The following is a 16,730-nucleotide window of genomic DNA, read 5'->3' as shown; positions in this document are numbered from 1 at the left end:
CTTAACCACTGCGCCACCAGGGAAGTCCCTTTACTTTAAAATTTAGAATAAAGTGCAAATCCATTCTTTTAGCTTTCAATGCTCTAGGTTATATGGTCACTGCTTGTTTTTCTGACCTTATCTCCTACATCTGTCTCCACTCTGACCTTCACCCTTCTGAGGGTGTGCACCTAGAGATCTTTGCATTTGTTGTTTGCTCTACCTGGAATTCTCTACCTCCAGCTCTTTCCCTGGCTGGTTTCTTTTGGTCATTTTGGATTTCCCTCAATTGCCACTTCTGTAGAGAGCCCTTCTCTGATCACCCAACCTAAAGAAGCTAAACAACTTCTTTTTCATAGCATTTATCACTCTCTGAAATTATGTTGTTCATTTATTTTTGTTTGTATTCTCCCTGCACTACCCTCTGTCTTACCACACCCCGGAACTCCGGCTTTCCCCACATTGTGAGCAACAGAACTGTTGTATTCATCACTGTATTCCCATATCCCCAGTGCTGAGAGTAGCACCTGGCCTGTGCTAGGCATTCGGTAACTATAGAATGAATGAATGAATCAATCAGCAAACGAGAGCTAGAGACTGTACTCTCTATTTATGTTTATGTTATATATAATATATTAAAAGGTATTTATAATAAAATAAATGTTTTAAATATGATGTGATTGAGAAGACTTGGAGTTGAATACTAATTATTTCTTTGAACTCTATTAGGTGAATTTCATTGTGAGTGACTCTGGAGCACATGTTTTAAATTCTTGGACTCAAGAAGACCAAAATTTGCAGGAGGTATGCTTAGATTTTGAGCTGTGGCCATTTTTGAAAATTATCTGGATGTGGTAATACTTTCTTAAAATATAATTAATTTTTTAAATAGATATAGTGTTTGCACATAGTTTTAAAACACCAACTAATACTAAAAGAAAAACAGAGCTGTCTGTCTTCCAGTCTTTCCCCACTTTCTAGAAGCAAGCTTTCAACTCTTTAGCTCATCTAGTATTTACTTCCTATTTCTAAATAACATGTTTTTACTGCTATTTACAGAGTTCTCAATTTAAACCTTATTTATCATTATTGTCGATGAGGATTTACCTTTTATACTTCCTCTCACCCATGCCACTCTCACTGCCTTCTTCCCTTCCCTGATTTTCTCAATATTATATCAGAAGTTTTGGTTAATTCAAAATTTTGTGTTTACATTATAATGTCTACATAAAGTGTTATCCACTGCTAAGCCAAGTAGGATATGCGATTATTTCCTTTGTTTTGTGTTTTATTAAGGTTTTATTGAGATATAGTTGACAAGCAGCACTGTATAAGTTTAAGGTCTACAGCACAATGATTTGACTTCTGTGTTATTCCCTTTGTTGGTGTGTGATCTAATTTTTAATTTCCAAGAACTTTTACTTATGCTCTAATTATGTCCATTTTTGTCATATCCTTTTCTTGTTTTATGGGTGTAATTTTTTAATCCAAAGGTATTAGTTTATTTGAAGTTTTCTTTTGCTCTCCTTGTGTTTTCAGTGTTCTTTTCATGTTGAGGCTTTTCTTAAATGCCTACTGATATTTAGCTATGCAACCTTATTTAAAAGCAGGGCACTAAACAGCAGGTTAGAAGATCTGCATGTCGTGGAGTAGGTATTGCTGACTGGCCTTCATCGTGCTTTAATCTAGTTGTTTTCCCTGGGAGGCCTCCAGATGTCAGAATAGACAGATTGTCTCTCCGGGACTTCTCAGGGTCTCCAGAGAAGATCTTCCACTCTTCCACCTGTATGCTATAAACTTGGTTGTCAGCCTTCTGGGAGCCAGGGGAGAGGGTAGGTTCTACCATCCAGTAGGTGAACTTTCACTCAGTCTTTCTGTTTTTGGTCTAGTACTGTGCTGTCCAATATAGTAGCTACTAGCCATATGTAGCTACCATTAGCTATCAAATAGCTACTATTTAAATTTCAATTAATTAAAATTAAATGCAATTAAAAAATCCAGTTTCTCTGTAGCACTAGCCACGTTCCAAACGCTCAGTAGGCCACATGTGGATAGTGGCTACTGTACAGCGCAGTTATAGAACTTTTCCATCATCAGAGAAAGTTCCTTTGGGCAGCACTGGTCTAGTGTCTTCCCCTGACACTCTGCTGTGCTTTGTGGTATCCATGCTTGGTACCTCTCTGGTTCATTTCCTCCAACGACTGTGATTCTGTATCTGGGGGGATCAGGAAGAGGGAGTCACTTGCATGGGTAGGGTGTGAGTAGGATTGGGAGTCAAGCTGTTCCTTATACTGGCTTCAAGTCATTCCGTTTTCAGTATCTTGCCTCATCCTTGCTTTATGTGGTACTTGATGCTGCCAGTTCCTGAACTTCTCTTGGATTCTGAAAGGCATATCATCTTGCCTTTTTCCCCTGTAGGCGCTTAGATTTCAGTTTATTCAGTCTTGCTAAGTCCATTACCATTCCTCCATCCATTTTCATACGTTCTTGCTGACATCTCTTGATTGTTCTCTTGTCTCCTCCTCCATTCTCTTCATCTTTGTGGGTTTATGGGGTTTTTTATCCCCCCCTTTGGTGTTTGCTTTTTTAAATTAAATTCCTTTACTACAGTTTTAGTGGAGTTTTAGGGAGCAGAAATAAACCCATGCTCAATTCATCAAGTTTATGCTTTTTAAACGTGTCTAAGGATATTGAATATGTTGTAGATTACGTTCTTTTCTGTTGTTTTAAGTGGATAGAAGACTTCAGTCTATTAGGTCCTTCACTGATGAATATGAACATGAGAGACAGGCATTAGTGAAATATTTGAATACATTATTTGAACTATTTCATGTTAAAATTTTTCTGTTAATGGATGCCCTTTAGTGGAAATAATCCCATCCAAATGTGTTTTAATGAAAATGTGTTTCTTACAATGTTTGGTCTTAAAATGTTGTGATTAATATTATAATATGTAAACATAACTAACCTTTTTTTCTTTTGAGATAACTCACTGAAGGGGGGCTTTTATTGGCTTGGCTTTGCATTTATATCACTCCAGAATGTTCTTTATTCTTTCATTGCTTGAAAAAATATTAAGGATTCCATACATTCCCCCTGTACTATCTTTTTGAAATAGCATGTATTCTGCTTTGTTCTTTCAAGAGGTACTGTGAAAGAAGCCTGAAGCTTCTCTAGTTGTGTATGAATAAAAATAAGTACAAATTTGAATAGATTTTCGTTACTGCACCTCTGCAGTGCAGTAAGAGGTATGCATTTAATAATGGGAGCTATACTGATGATGCAAGAATTACTGCTTCCTTCTGCTTTCTGAAGGTGAAGGCATATTATATCACACGCATTGCTTTTAGATTATGAACAGAAGGGGAAACTCCAGGTGTGAAGGCAACTATATAGCAAATCCCTAGTGTTTAAGATGACATAAAATAATTGACATTTTGTCTAAATTATGTATAATCTTTTTTTTTTTAAATTTTATTTATTTATTTATTTATTTATGGCTGTGTTGGGTCTTCGTTTCTGTGCTAGGGCTTTCTCTAGTTGCGGCAAGTGGGGGCCACTCTTCATCGCGGTGCGCGGGCCTCTCACTATCGCAGCCTCTCTTGTTGCGGAGCGCAGGCTCAGTAATTGTGGCTCACGGGCCTAGTTGCTCCGCAGCATGTGGGATCTTCCCGGACCAGGGCTCGAACCCGTGTCCCCTGCATTGGCGGGCAGATTCTCAACCACTGCGCCACCAGGGAAGCGCATAAATTATGTATAATCTTGTCTGTGTAAACATGTTTAATGTTTAGCTTTGGTTGTCTGTGTCACACCTTTCTCTAGTTATTGTGACTGATCATGAGAAGCAATTGAAGTAGATTGATTGAAGAATGTTTGGGCTGTAAGGATTGTAGACATCTTTTGCTTAGACTCCTTTGTGCAGGTGAAGGAACTGAAGCCCACAGGTGCCAGAGGTAGTTTGACTTGCATACCTGGGTCCAGGGCTCTTTCTGTTACAGCACGTGACTCTATCCTCTACATTGTAGATCTTATTACAAAAAATTTATCAGATTTCAGGAGTTTTGGCCTTGTTTTTGTTGGCTAAATTAAATAAAGTTTGAAAGTATCATACTAATGTGGCACAGGTTCTATTATTAGTTTCACTTTCAGATTAGGAAAAAAGCTAGGAGAGATAAACCAGGGTCACACAATATTAAAAGTCAGAGCCAGGGCTTCCCTGGTGGTGCAGTGGTTGGGAGTCTGCCTGCCAATGCAGGGGACGCGGGTTCGAGCCCTGGTCTGGGAGGATCCCGCATGCCACGGAGCGGCTGGGCCCGTGAGCCACAATTGCTGGGCCTGCGTGTCTGGAGCCTGTGCTCCGCAACGGGAGGGGCCGCGGCGGTGAGAGGCCCGCGCACTGTGATGGGGAGTGGCCCCCGCTTGCCGCGGCTGGGGGAGGCCCTCGCGCAGAAACGGGGAGCCAACACGGCCATAAATAAATAAATTAATTAAAAAAAAAAAAAAAGTCAGAGCCAGAATTTCAGTCCATAGTTATCTGACTCCAGAAGTTAAGCTTTCTGCTGCTTTCCCAGGACCACAACACCCCTGTCCTAAAAAGCAGCTTTTTATTTTTTCTCCTATGTACCAGGGACTTTTTATAGTCCTATATATACAGTATTTTTTCTTTCATTTTTGATCACTTTTTATGAATAGGTAATACCTATGTAGTTTAAAAATAAATTTTACATATATACTTGCATGTATACATGTATGTGTGTGTGTGTGTGTGTGTAAGTAAAAGCTAAGTCTTGAAAAATTTCCGACTCATCCTCTGTTCCAGTTAGTGGTGTGCTAGAGCCTGGTTATACCAACTTGGGAGAGCTGAGTGTGTGCATCTCCTATCAACTTCACATTCAGTGAAAGCTTGAAAGTAGCGATCATGGGAGTACTTAACCATAGATATTGGCAAACACTACAAATTAGGGGGTTTTTTTCCCTTTGGAGAGCTGGTTTACCAGCACATCACTATTTATCCCCACCACTATTAGTTTTTTTTTTTTAAATTAATTTTATTTATTTATTTTTGGCTGTGTTGGGTCTTCGTTTCTGTGCGAGGGCTTTCTCTAGTTGCGGCAAGTGGGGGCCACTCTTCATCGCGGTGCGCGGGCCTCTCACTGTTGCGGCCTCTCTTGTTGCGGAGCACAGGCTCCAGACGCGCAGGCTCAGTAGTTGTGGCTCACGGGCCTAGTTGCTCCGCGGCATGTGGGATCTTCCCAGACCAGGGCTCGAACCCGTGTCCCCTGCATTGGCAGGCAGATTCTCAACCACTGCACCACCAGGGAAGCCCACCACTATTAGTTTTTAATGGGTCCTTCCAGCGTATCTTTATGCATATATAAAGCAAAGTCCTCACACTTTGTTCTTTTTTAAGAGTGTTTTAGCTATTCTGTATCCCTTGTAATTCCATATGAATTTTAGAATCAGCTTATCAATTTCTATCAATACAAAGAAATCAGCTGGGATTCTGACAGGGATTATGTTTAATCTGTAGTTCAGTTTGGGTAATGTCATCTTAACAATAATAAGTATTCCAGTCCATGAACATAGGATGTTTTCTATTCATTTAGATCTTCAGTTTCTTTCAACAATATTTCATAATTCTCAGTATAAAATATGCACTTCCTTTGTTAAATTTATTCCTAAGCATTTTATTCTCTTTGGTGCTATTATAAATGGAATTGTTTTCTTAATTTCATTTTTGGATTGTTCTTTGCAAGTGTACAGCAATACAGTTGGTTTTTGTCCATTGATCATGTATCCTGCAACCTTGCTGAACTTGCTTATTATTTCTAAAAAATTTCTAATGGATTCCTTAGGATTTTCTACATACAAGATCATGTCATCTGCAACATAGAGATAGTTTTACTTCTTCCTTTCCAATCTGAATTCCTTTTATTTCTTTTTCTTTCCTAATGCTTGGGCTAGAAGCTCTAGTATAGTATTGAATTGAAGTGGTGAGAGTGGATATCCTTCTGTTTCTGATCTTAGAGGGAACACATCTAATTTTCACTATTAAGCATGATATTATGTATAGGTTTTTCATAGATGCCTTTTATCTGCTTGAGGAAGTTCCCTTCTGTTTCTAGTTTGTTGAGTGTTTTTTATCATGAAAGGGTTTTAGATTTTTGTCAAATGCTTTTTCTGTATTTATGGGGATGATCATGTGATTTTTAAAAATTCCATTGATATCGTTTGCATTAATTAGTTTTTAGACATTAAACCAACTTTGTGTTCCTGGGATAAGTCCAACTTGGTCATGGTATATAATTCTTTTTATATGTTGCTGGATTCAGTTTGCTAGTATTTTGTTGAGGATATTTGTATCCATATTTATAAGATACATTGGTCTGTAGTTTCATTTTCTTGTGATGCCTTTGTCTGACTTGTGCTTATTCTTGTCAACATGATTGCTTTCCCTTTTACTTAGCTGATGGCAGCATTAGCAGCTGTTGGGCCTCCTAATCCCCGGGCAGATCCAGAATGCTGCAGTATTCTGCATGGTCTTGTTGCAGCAGTGGAAACCCTCTGTAAAATTACCGAATACCAACATGAGGCTCGTACTCTACTAATGGAGAATGCAGAACGTGTTGGAAATAGAGGACGAATAATTTGCATTACTAATGCAAAAAGGTGAGACATTAATCACAGTAATTCTTTCACTAAGGGAATTTTAATATCCTATTGTAGTTTTTATTTAAAAAAAAGCAGGGGCAACATGTTAGCATTTAAGGATATCACATGTGGCCTTTCTAATATCGAAACTGTGTTTATCCAGTTCTAAAATATCCAGTTCATCTCAGTGAAAACCGTTTAGATTGTTATCACGTAGGTCGATTTGACTTTTTTTTCCTCACTAGTTTTTCATTCAATTGGTTGTTTGGTATTGTGAATGAGCACACTACAGACAGTCCTTATTGAAGTAGTTTTAAGTGCCTGTAACAAGATACTACAGCTGCATAGTGTGTTTAGTTTTTTCTCTGACTATTTATTTATTTAAGTTGGTTTTATCTTTTTTATGCCATAGTGATAGTCATGTGCGAATGCTTGAGGACTGTGTCCAGGAAACAATTCATGAACATAACAAGCTTGCTGCAAATTCAGATCAGTGAGTATAATCCATAAATGGAGTAAATATTCCATTTTGTAGTCATATTTATTTCATTATAATTATTCCAATAATTTTAATGGTAATTGGTACCATTCCCTTGAATTCTCTACTGGCTCTACAATTTAGTCAAAAACGTATGTTCGATCAGAAACTTCTTGTCCCATTTTCCCTTTAAGTTTAAAATTTTACTTTTTGCTCACAGGAAAGGTGAGCAGAAGGATAAAATAACACATAAATTTATAATGCATTTTTTTTTATGGCTTGTTCTCATACTCTGTATTATAAATCTATAAAATGAGCAGATCATTGGTGGCATTATTCAGTATGTACCAAATCAAAACATAACTAATTATATTGCCTGAATTTTTTAAAAAGAAAAAAGCCACTAAAGATATGTTTGGGACAGTTGCTGTGAGGAGTCTATATTAGATCGAGCTACTATTAATTTTCTAGGTGGAGTACTGGTATTATTGTCAACGAGTAGGATTATTCTCGCTAGGAGAAGGAAGCATGCTGAGGTATTTAGGAATGAAATATCATTTCCTCTGCAACTTACTCTCAAATGACTTAGTAAAAAAAAAAAAGAATGTACATCTATTTAGGCATTTATAGTGAAAACAAATGTAGCTAACAGCTAATTAGCTAATCTATGTTGAGGATATATGGGTGTTCATTGAATAGTACTTTTCTTTCAATTTTTCTGTAGGTTTGGAAATTTTAAAATAAAAAGTTGGCTCACAGATATAGAGAACAAACTAGTAGTTACCAGTGAGAGAGGGAAGGGGAGAGGGGCAGGATAGGGGTAGGGATTAAGAGTTACAAACTACTATGTATAAAATAAATAAGCTATAAGGATATATTGTACAACATGGGGAATATAGCCAGTATTTTATAGTAACTATAAATGGAGTATAACCTTTAAAAATTGTGAATCACTGTCGTATATCTGAAACTTTTATCATTGTACATCAGCTGTGCCTCAATTTAAAAAAAGAAATAAAATGGAGGGGGCAAAAAGTAAATAAAAAGTTGGGGGTAAATTTTTAGTAATACAAATTCTGTATTCTTGGAAATAACCAATTATAGGTAATATAATTTGTTCTTGAAAAACACTAGTAAAAGGGAAATTAATACACAATATATTCATTTTCTCTGTGGCAGTTATCTATTGAAAATTACACCAGAGTATAAGAATTTTCGCTTTATTTTATCCTTCGAATACACAAAATGATCATTTTTGCATTTGAATTAAACTCATATAAATTATTCATTAAATGTTCATACAAGTACAGCAGTTATACAGTCTTTCTCAATATTTAACTTTTATGTTAACCGTAGTATCTGATTATAGAGACACACTGTTTTAGTATATAAAACTTTTTATAGTTTACCTGCCTGAATTCTTTACGTAGTATATAGCCTTATGTTCTAAGTGAAAAGTTTCTCTTTAAGTCTCATGCAGATTCAGAAGTGTGAGCTAGTCTTGATCCATACCTACCCAGTTGGTGAAGACAGCCTTGTATCTGATCGTCCTAAAAAAGAGGTAAGTGCAGAAGTAATGGAAGAAGAGATCATTGTTAATTATTAATAATAAATGCTGAGAAGGTTTAGCATAAGAATGATCAGGTTGCCAACATTTTCTGATACAAAAATATTTAGAGTTTTGAAAGCAACCTGTATGGCAAAGTACCTAGATTGGTTCTTTATGTTATAATTGTAGATTTTGAAAGTATTTTGTTTGGTTTGCCTGTTGATGTTTATTTTAAATAACTGTGTTCTCAAACCATACACAATTTGTATTGTTCCTCAAATTTCAATTACTGTAATGGATTTCAGTTGCTTTAATGACTTCTTGCTCTGTAGAACTGTTTTTTCTCCTCATTAGGAAAACAATACACTCTTTAATCAAAATACACTCCTATAACAAAGAAATTAACTTTACCTATCCAGAGGGGTAAAAGACTAATTTCCAACTTTGGTTTTACTTTTCAAATAAATCTGAACAACTTTAAAGGAAGAGATGAGTCTGTTGATTGTTAAATGGATTCACATCACATGATATTCTCCATTGGTGGTCTGTGTTTAGAAATACAGACATGTGTGTTTGTATAACTATATTAAATGTGTATGTTCTTATTTTTGTGTTTTTATTTAGCATTACTTAATATAAACATGTGAAATATTAACTTAATGATTTTTTTTATAGCTGATTTTTTTTTTAGGTCATTATCTCTATCATTGTGTTTTATGTGGTTTCCAGCATGAGCCCATTTTTTGTTAACTTTTTTCTGACTCTTGGTAACATGACATTATATTGGCTTTACTTTGAGATAAGTAAATAATTTACTTACAATAAATACTATTACCCTGGAATGAGTAAAATTTTGTTACCTTGTTATAAGTAACTTTTGGCTGCCTTATACATTTCTTGGTGACAAAATATGATGATTGTAGTGATTTTCATTCTTTGTAGTAAGTAGTAGTATCTGCAGAGGTTTGTCCTCTCCACAAAATTAATTATTTTCTCTACAGTATTTCTGTGGGGTACTTCAAATCAATTTTGCATATAGATAAATAGAAGTAAAAATTATAAATTAAAAAATATATTTAAATCAAAGACTATTCTACACTAAGTTTCAAGAGGACAGGGATTTTGCCTGTTCACTGCTGTATCCTCCAGTAGCTCACACAGTTTCTGGCAATTTATACAGTAAGTTCTCTTTAATACCTATCTGTTGAATGAATGAATGTATAAACATGTATTACTAAAATAATGATTATGGTTAATTTATGGACCTTTTTCCCCCTAAATTCTCACAAGTAAAAGTACTTAATTTTCATGGGTTGAAGTAAAATATTTAGCACTAAGTTAAAACGTATTAAAGTTTTGTGGGGTTTTTTTTTTCATACCTTTCTATAGTTGTCCCCCGTTTTAACCAGCGAAGTTCATAGTGTTCGTGCAGGACGGCATCTTGCTACCAAATTAAATATTTTAGTACAGCAGCATTTCGACTTGGCTTCAACTACTATTACAAATATTCCAATGAAGGTAGGCAGTTCTTTTTCTTGCTGTTTTGAAAGCTCTGCTTTGCTTTTTAAATATTTGATATGTATTATTTATTTTAATGAACCTTAACTTTTTCTTCCCATATCATATTTTCTGTTTTGCTAGCACACATTCAGTGTCTTTGACCAGGTTAGTAAATAATGAAAAGCAACAAGAAAGGATCACAGAACAAAGTGCTGTATTTTTTTTTTCTAATAAGAACATTCTGTATCAGCTTTTTTGTTTTTAATTTTGTTCTCATTACTTTCATCAAAATATAATTTCTATCTGAAATGATTACTTTTTCTGTGATTCTTTTCCTGACAGTTGTTATTAGATTTTACTCACTTTGTGTGTTCTAGTAGATCTTTTCTTTCTTATATTTTTGTTCTTGCCTACCCAGTATAAAGGTGTTTGTAACTAATAGGTCTAACTAGGGAAAAATAGTTTATAGTTTTAAACAAGTTTATGATTCTAGCTGAAAAACATATGAGTCTTACGATTTTACTAATGGATTTTCTTAGGAATCTATTACTACCTTGTCATTTTCATTATGTTATTTAGCTGTCTAAAACCAGCACGATGCCTGGCCCATAGAAAGCTTCAAATAAATTTTTACTGAGGGGAGTTACATTTAATTGTATTGATTATATTTACAAATATAAAGTAGCCAGTATATCTAAAAATTTAAATTAGCTTTCTCATAAGTCCAGTTTCATTTTTTTTGCCACCATATGATGAAAACTAAATTGCATGAGAAATGTAATCTTTTCATTATTAATTTCCTCCTTATACCACTGGCTGGCTCTTTAATAGAAATTATAGCCTTAACCAATAGAACAGTTTAGGTGAGGCAGCAGTGAACAACTAAAATAGCATAATAGGTGTACTTTAATATAATTTCATGAGTTATAAGAAAAATACCCTGAGGGTGACAGATACCTTGCTTTTTAAATTTGACCATATTTGTGTGCTACTGGTGTGACTCCTTGATCTTTGTCTTTTTCTTGTAAATAGATAATATTGAAGTTTGTATTTACTATTTAGTGAGGACAAGTTACTAAACTTGTTTATTAGTCTGTATTTGCTATTTTATATAATTGGTGCTTGCTAATTTACTATAGGTATTTAAAGATGCTATTTCCTCCTTTAATCAGCTATTTTACATTGAGTAAACTATTTCAATTACATCATATTTGTGTATACAAAGTATTGGCAGGACGATGCATTCAGAGTAAAAAAATTTCTAAAATTTCTAGATGAACCATCTATGTTAATTCTGACATACATAAGAAAAATCACTACTTTATTAGTGATATGTAGCTAGTAGTTTTTTAATATAGTTTATATTGCTGTGGAAAATTATTGCATCTTTAAATAGATTAATTACTGAGCAAACTATCCCCTTATTATAGCTAATTATTGTTTAAGCAAAATGAATAATTACTTCATTGTTTTAAAAACAAAGCCAAGTTATTTTAAATTTTGCTTTAAGGAAGAACAACATGCTAACACATCTGCCAATTACGATGTGGAGCTACTTCATCACAAAGATGCACATGTAGATTTTCTGAAAAGTGGTAAGTAAGAGACGTTGGAAAATACTATTTTGTAAGATCTAACATATGAAAGCGTACTAACAGCTTTGAGAAGTTCTTGAGTAAATAAACCTGATTGACTTTAGTCCATCCCGTTCCAAACTTCCCTGACAATATCACCCATTAATGGCCATGGAACTAGTGTTCTATTGAATTTACTTTGGGAAAGACTAGGCTAATGGAACAAATACAGACATACCTCATTTTATCATGCTTTGCTTTATTGTGCTTCATGGATGTTGCGTTTTTTTACAAATTGAATGTTTGTGGCAACCTGGGTTGAGCAAATCTTTGGCGACATTTTTTCAATAGCACTTGCTCACTTCATGTCTCTGTGTCACATTTTGGTAATTCTCGCAGTATGTCAGACTTTTTCATCATTATTTTTGTTATGGTGATCTGTGATCAATGATCTTTGATGTTGCTCTTGTAAATTGTTTTGGGGTGCCACAAACTGTACCCATATAAGACAGAGAACTTATTCCATAAATGTTGTGTGTGTTCTCACTGCTCCACTGACTGGCTATTCCCCATCTCTCTCCCTCTCCTTGGGCCTCCCTATTCCCTGAGACACAACAATATTGAAATTAGTCCAGTTAATAACCCTACAGTGGCCTCTAAGAAAGGAAGAGTTGCACATCTCTCACTTTATTTTTTTTTCATGGAAAGGCATTTTATTTTAAATATAGCAGTGTGTACATGTCAATCCCAAACTCCCAATCTATCCCTCCCCCTCTCCCTTCCCCCCTGGTAACCATAAGTTCATTCTCTAAGTCTGTGAGTCTGTTTCTGTTTTGTAAATAAGTTCATTTGTATCATTTTTTTAGATTCCACATATAAGTGATATCATATGATACTTGTTTTTCTCTGTCTCACTTCACTTAGTCTGATAATCTCCAGGTCCATCCATGTTGCTGCAAATGGCATTATTTCATTCTTTTTAATGGCTGAGTAATATTCCATGGTATATATGTACCACATCTTCTTTATCCATTCGTCTGTCGCTGGACATTTAGGTTGCTTCCATGTCTTGGCTATTGTAAACAGCGCTGCAGTGAACATTGGGGTGCGTTTATCCTTTTGAACCACGGTTTTCTCTGGATATATGCCCAAGAGTGGAATTGCTGGATCATATGGTAGCTCTATTTTTAGTTCTTTAAGGAACCTCCATACTGTTCTCCATAGTGGCTGTATCAATTTACATTTCTACCAACAGTGCAAGAGGGTTTCCTTTTCTCCACACCCTCTCCAGCATTTATTGTTTGCAGATTTTTTGATGATGGCCATTCTGACCAGTGTGAGGTGATATCTCATTGCAGTTTTGATTTGCATTTCTCTAGTAATTAGTGATGTTGAGCATCTTTTCATATGCCTGTTGGCCAGCTGAAGCTATGTCTTCTTTGGAGAAATGCCTCTAGGTCTTCTGCCCATTTTTTGATTGGGTTGTTTTTTTTTTGATATTGAGCTGCATGAGCTGTTTGTAAATTTTGGAGACTAATCCCTTGTTGGGTCGCATTACTTGCAAATATTTTCTCCCATTCTGTTGGTTGTCTTTTCGTTTTGTTTATGGTTTCCTTTGCTGTGAAATGTCCCTCACTTTAAATCAAAAATTAGAAATGATTAAGCTTAGTGAGGATGGCATGTCGAAAAGCCAGGATAGACTGAAAGCGAGGCCTCTTGCACCAAACAGCTGAAAAATTCTTGAAGGAAATTAAAAGTGCTACTTCAGTGAACACACAAATGATAAGAAAGTGAAACAGCCTTATTGCTGATATGGAGAAAGTTATAGTGGTCTGGGTAGAAGATCAAACCAGCCACAACATTCCCTCAAGCCAAAGCCTCATCCACAACAAGGCCCTAACTCTCTTCAATTCTGTGAAGGCTGAAAGAGGTGAGGAAGGTACAGAAGAAAAGTTTGAAGCCAGCAGAGGATGGTTCATGATGTTTAAGGAAAGAAACTGTCTCCATAACATACAAGTGCAAGGTGAAGCAGCAAGTGCTGATCTAGAAGCTGCAGCAAGTTATCCAGAAGATCTAGGTCAGATAATTCTTGAAGGTGGCTGCACTAAACAGATTTTCAGTGTAGATGAAACAGCCTTCTATTGGAAGATGTCATCTAGGACTTTGATGGCTAGAAAGGAGAAGTCAGTGCCTGACTTCAAAGCTTCAAAGGACAGGGTGACACTCTTATTAGGGGCTAATGCAGCTGGTAACTTTAAGTTGAAGCCAGAGCTTATTTACCCTTCTGAAAATCCTAGGGCCCTTAAGAATTACACTAAATCTACTCCACCTGTGCTCTATCAGTACAACAACAAAGCCTGGATAACAACACATCTGTTGACAACATGGGTTACTGATTATTTTAAGCCTACGATTTAGCCTACTGCTCAGAAAAAAAGGTTTCTTTCAAAATATTACTGCTCATTGACAGTACACCTGGTCACTCAAGAGCTCTGATGGAGACATACAATGAGATTAATGTTGTTTTCTTGCCTGCTAATACAACATACTTTCCACAGCACGTGGATCAAGGAGTAATTTTGACTTTCAGGTCTTACTATTTAAGAAATATATTTCATAAAGCTATAACTGCCATAGGTAGTGATTCCTCTGATGGATCTTGGCAAAGAAAGTTGAAAACCTTCTGGAAAGGATTCACTGTTCTGGATGCTGTTAAGAACATTTGTTTTTTATGGGAAGAGGTAAAAATATCAACGTTAACATAAGTTTGGAAGAAGTTGATTCCAACCCTCTTGGATGACCTTGAGGGGTTTAAGACTTCAGTGTTCATTATTATTTTAACATCTGTTTACTCTGAACTCCATTAAGGCAAAAAGTGCTCACTGTTACATCTTCTTATATATTTACCTTATAGATTCCTCATTTTATGTTTCTTCTAATAAATTTATTGGGATTCAGTACAATGAGTTGTGCATTTTAGATTCCTGAAGCTTTCTACATAACCATGTTATTTTATCGTTTAATGGTGTCGGAGGGTAGCAGTTGTAGATTCTTAAAATTTAAAAAAATTTGCTGTTGATTTTTAGTGTAGTGATTGAAATGATTAAATTAATTAATGAGAAACTTGGAGGAAAACAAAGTACTTATTTTTTTTTTTTTTTTTTAATGGGGAATTCTTTTTTTTTTTTTTTTTTTTAATTTATTTATTTATTTATTTATTTATGGCTGTGTTGGGTCTTCGTTTCTGTGCGAGGGCTTTCTCTAGTTGCGGCGAGCAGGGGCCACTCTTCATCGTGGTGCGCAGGCCTCTCACTATCGCGGCCTCTCTTGTTGCGGAGCACAGGCTCCAGACGCGCAGGCTCAGTAGTTGTGGCTCACGGGCCCAGTTGCTCCGCGGCATATGGGATCTTCCCAGACCAGGGCTCGAACCCGTGTCGCCTGCATTGGCAGGCAGATTCTCAACCACTGTGCCACCAGGGAAGCCCAAAGTATTTATTTGAATAATAACTGATATCCAAACTCAATTTGGTATTTTTCTAGGAGACTTTCTAAAAAAAGATGTACTCCCAGAGGTATTTTCTCTTATAGACCTTAAACTCTTGGAAATCTTGTCAAACATTTGAAGTTTGTGATTATTTAGTAATGTTATTATTTCTCTAACTTATTTTTAAAGGTGATAACCACTTAAGTGGAAGCAGTAGAGAAGGCTCATTTAAAGAAACAATAACGTTAAAGTGGTGCACACCAAGGACAAATAACATTGGTAGGTATTTAAAAATAATTGAAAGAGAAAAGAATAATCAAAGGATTCTTTAAGTATTGTGTAGGGATTATTTGTTTCTTTTTGAATTTTTGTTTTTCATTGTTTTAGAGGATCAAGGAACAAGCTTTTGTTTTTGCTTGTTTTTCTCTTTTAATTGTGGAAATATTTCTTTATATTCTTTCACATCAGTGTTTTCTTCTATTTCAGAATTACACTATTGCACTGGCGCTTATCGAATTTCACCCGTAGATGTAAATAGTAGACCTTCCTCCTGCCTTACTAATTTTCTTCTAAATGGTAACTTTCATCATTTAATTGTTTTGAATGAGATTATGACAAGTGAAATCATTAGTGAGAATATGTGAAAATGTGAATTCTCGAAAAGCTGTTTTCTTCAATATAGTCTAACCATTTTATTTCCCAAAGCTGTTTTAAATTTATATAATGGTAAATACCCTTTAACAGTTTTACTGATGTTTAAAAATAAGTTGACTTTGTCTTTCAGACTATTGTATCTAAGTAAATTTACTTAATATATTTTTTAGAATTTTCATTTTAAAAATTTGACATTTAGAGTCTAAGTTGATTTTTTTTGGAAGATAGAATAATATAGACTTGTTTATCTTGGCCTATTGAATTTTAAATTACAAAATATATATGGAATTATTTCTCTTTAAACACTATATCTTTATTATAGATAAACATCTTATTTTCAATAATATACCATATGATTCTTACAAATACGACTTTAAATCCTAGGTTTCCTTGTGTAAAAAATTTTTTAAAAAATTATTGAATTCCATTTGCTAAATCTAAATTCTGATGGCTCCTCTGATGATTCTTATAATAACTAGGTTTTGGAACCACTGTTGTAAAGAGTTACTCTGCCTTTATCATAAGGTTAATTTCATTGTTATATTAAGCACAGTTTGATTATCAGATTATGTAATGTTCAGATTAAATAACATTTGGTCATGTAAAGTAGCAAGTAGTTAAAGTAACAGTGTCAATACGGAGGTATTGTAGAAGTGAAGTGAGACTTGCTTTCTCCCCCAAATGGTTTGTAGCTTTGATAACCTAAGGGTTATATAAGAGTTGTCCCACTTTTCTTCTTGATGTCCAGGAGAAAAATTTTGTATGAACTTGTAATTGAATGAATAATATAACCAAACATTATACCAGAGACCACTGTACTTACTTTGGAAAACTGTGTAACTATGTAAGCTTGGAGAAGCA

General features: G+C 35.1%; 1 protein-coding gene across 3 annotated transcripts in view; it reads left to right on the top strand.

Annotated features, from left to right (window-relative positions):
* Positions 1–16,730, top strand: part of INTS13 (integrator complex subunit 13) — a 32,994-nt gene that overhangs the window by 3,420 nt on the left and 12,844 nt on the right. For 2 of the 3 annotated variants that reach the window (XM_036867422.1, XM_036867423.1), the window contains exons 3-10: positions 709–783; positions 6,446–6,648; positions 7,043–7,123; positions 8,579–8,669; positions 10,047–10,175; positions 11,668–11,752; positions 15,405–15,494; positions 15,702–15,791. In XM_036867422.1, the coding sequence (XP_036723317.1) occupies positions 709–783; positions 6,446–6,648; positions 7,043–7,123; positions 8,579–8,669; positions 10,047–10,175; positions 11,668–11,752; positions 15,405–15,494; positions 15,702–15,791 (844 nt within the window). Of the gene's footprint in view, positions 1–708; positions 784–6,445; positions 6,649–7,042; positions 7,124–8,578; positions 8,670–10,046; positions 10,176–11,667; positions 11,753–15,404; positions 15,495–15,683; positions 15,792–16,730 lie in introns of all 3 variants that reach the window. The other variant, XM_036867421.1, reaches the window with a different exon arrangement.

The sequence above is a fragment of the Balaenoptera musculus genome, chromosome 10 (assembly GCF_009873245.2).
Source record: "Balaenoptera musculus isolate JJ_BM4_2016_0621 chromosome 10, mBalMus1.pri.v3, whole genome shotgun sequence".
Lineage (NCBI taxonomy): Eukaryota > Metazoa > Chordata > Mammalia > Artiodactyla > Balaenopteridae > Balaenoptera > Balaenoptera musculus.
The sequence above is the reverse complement of the archived record's forward strand: the minus strand, read 5'-3'. Positions and strand labels throughout refer to the sequence as shown.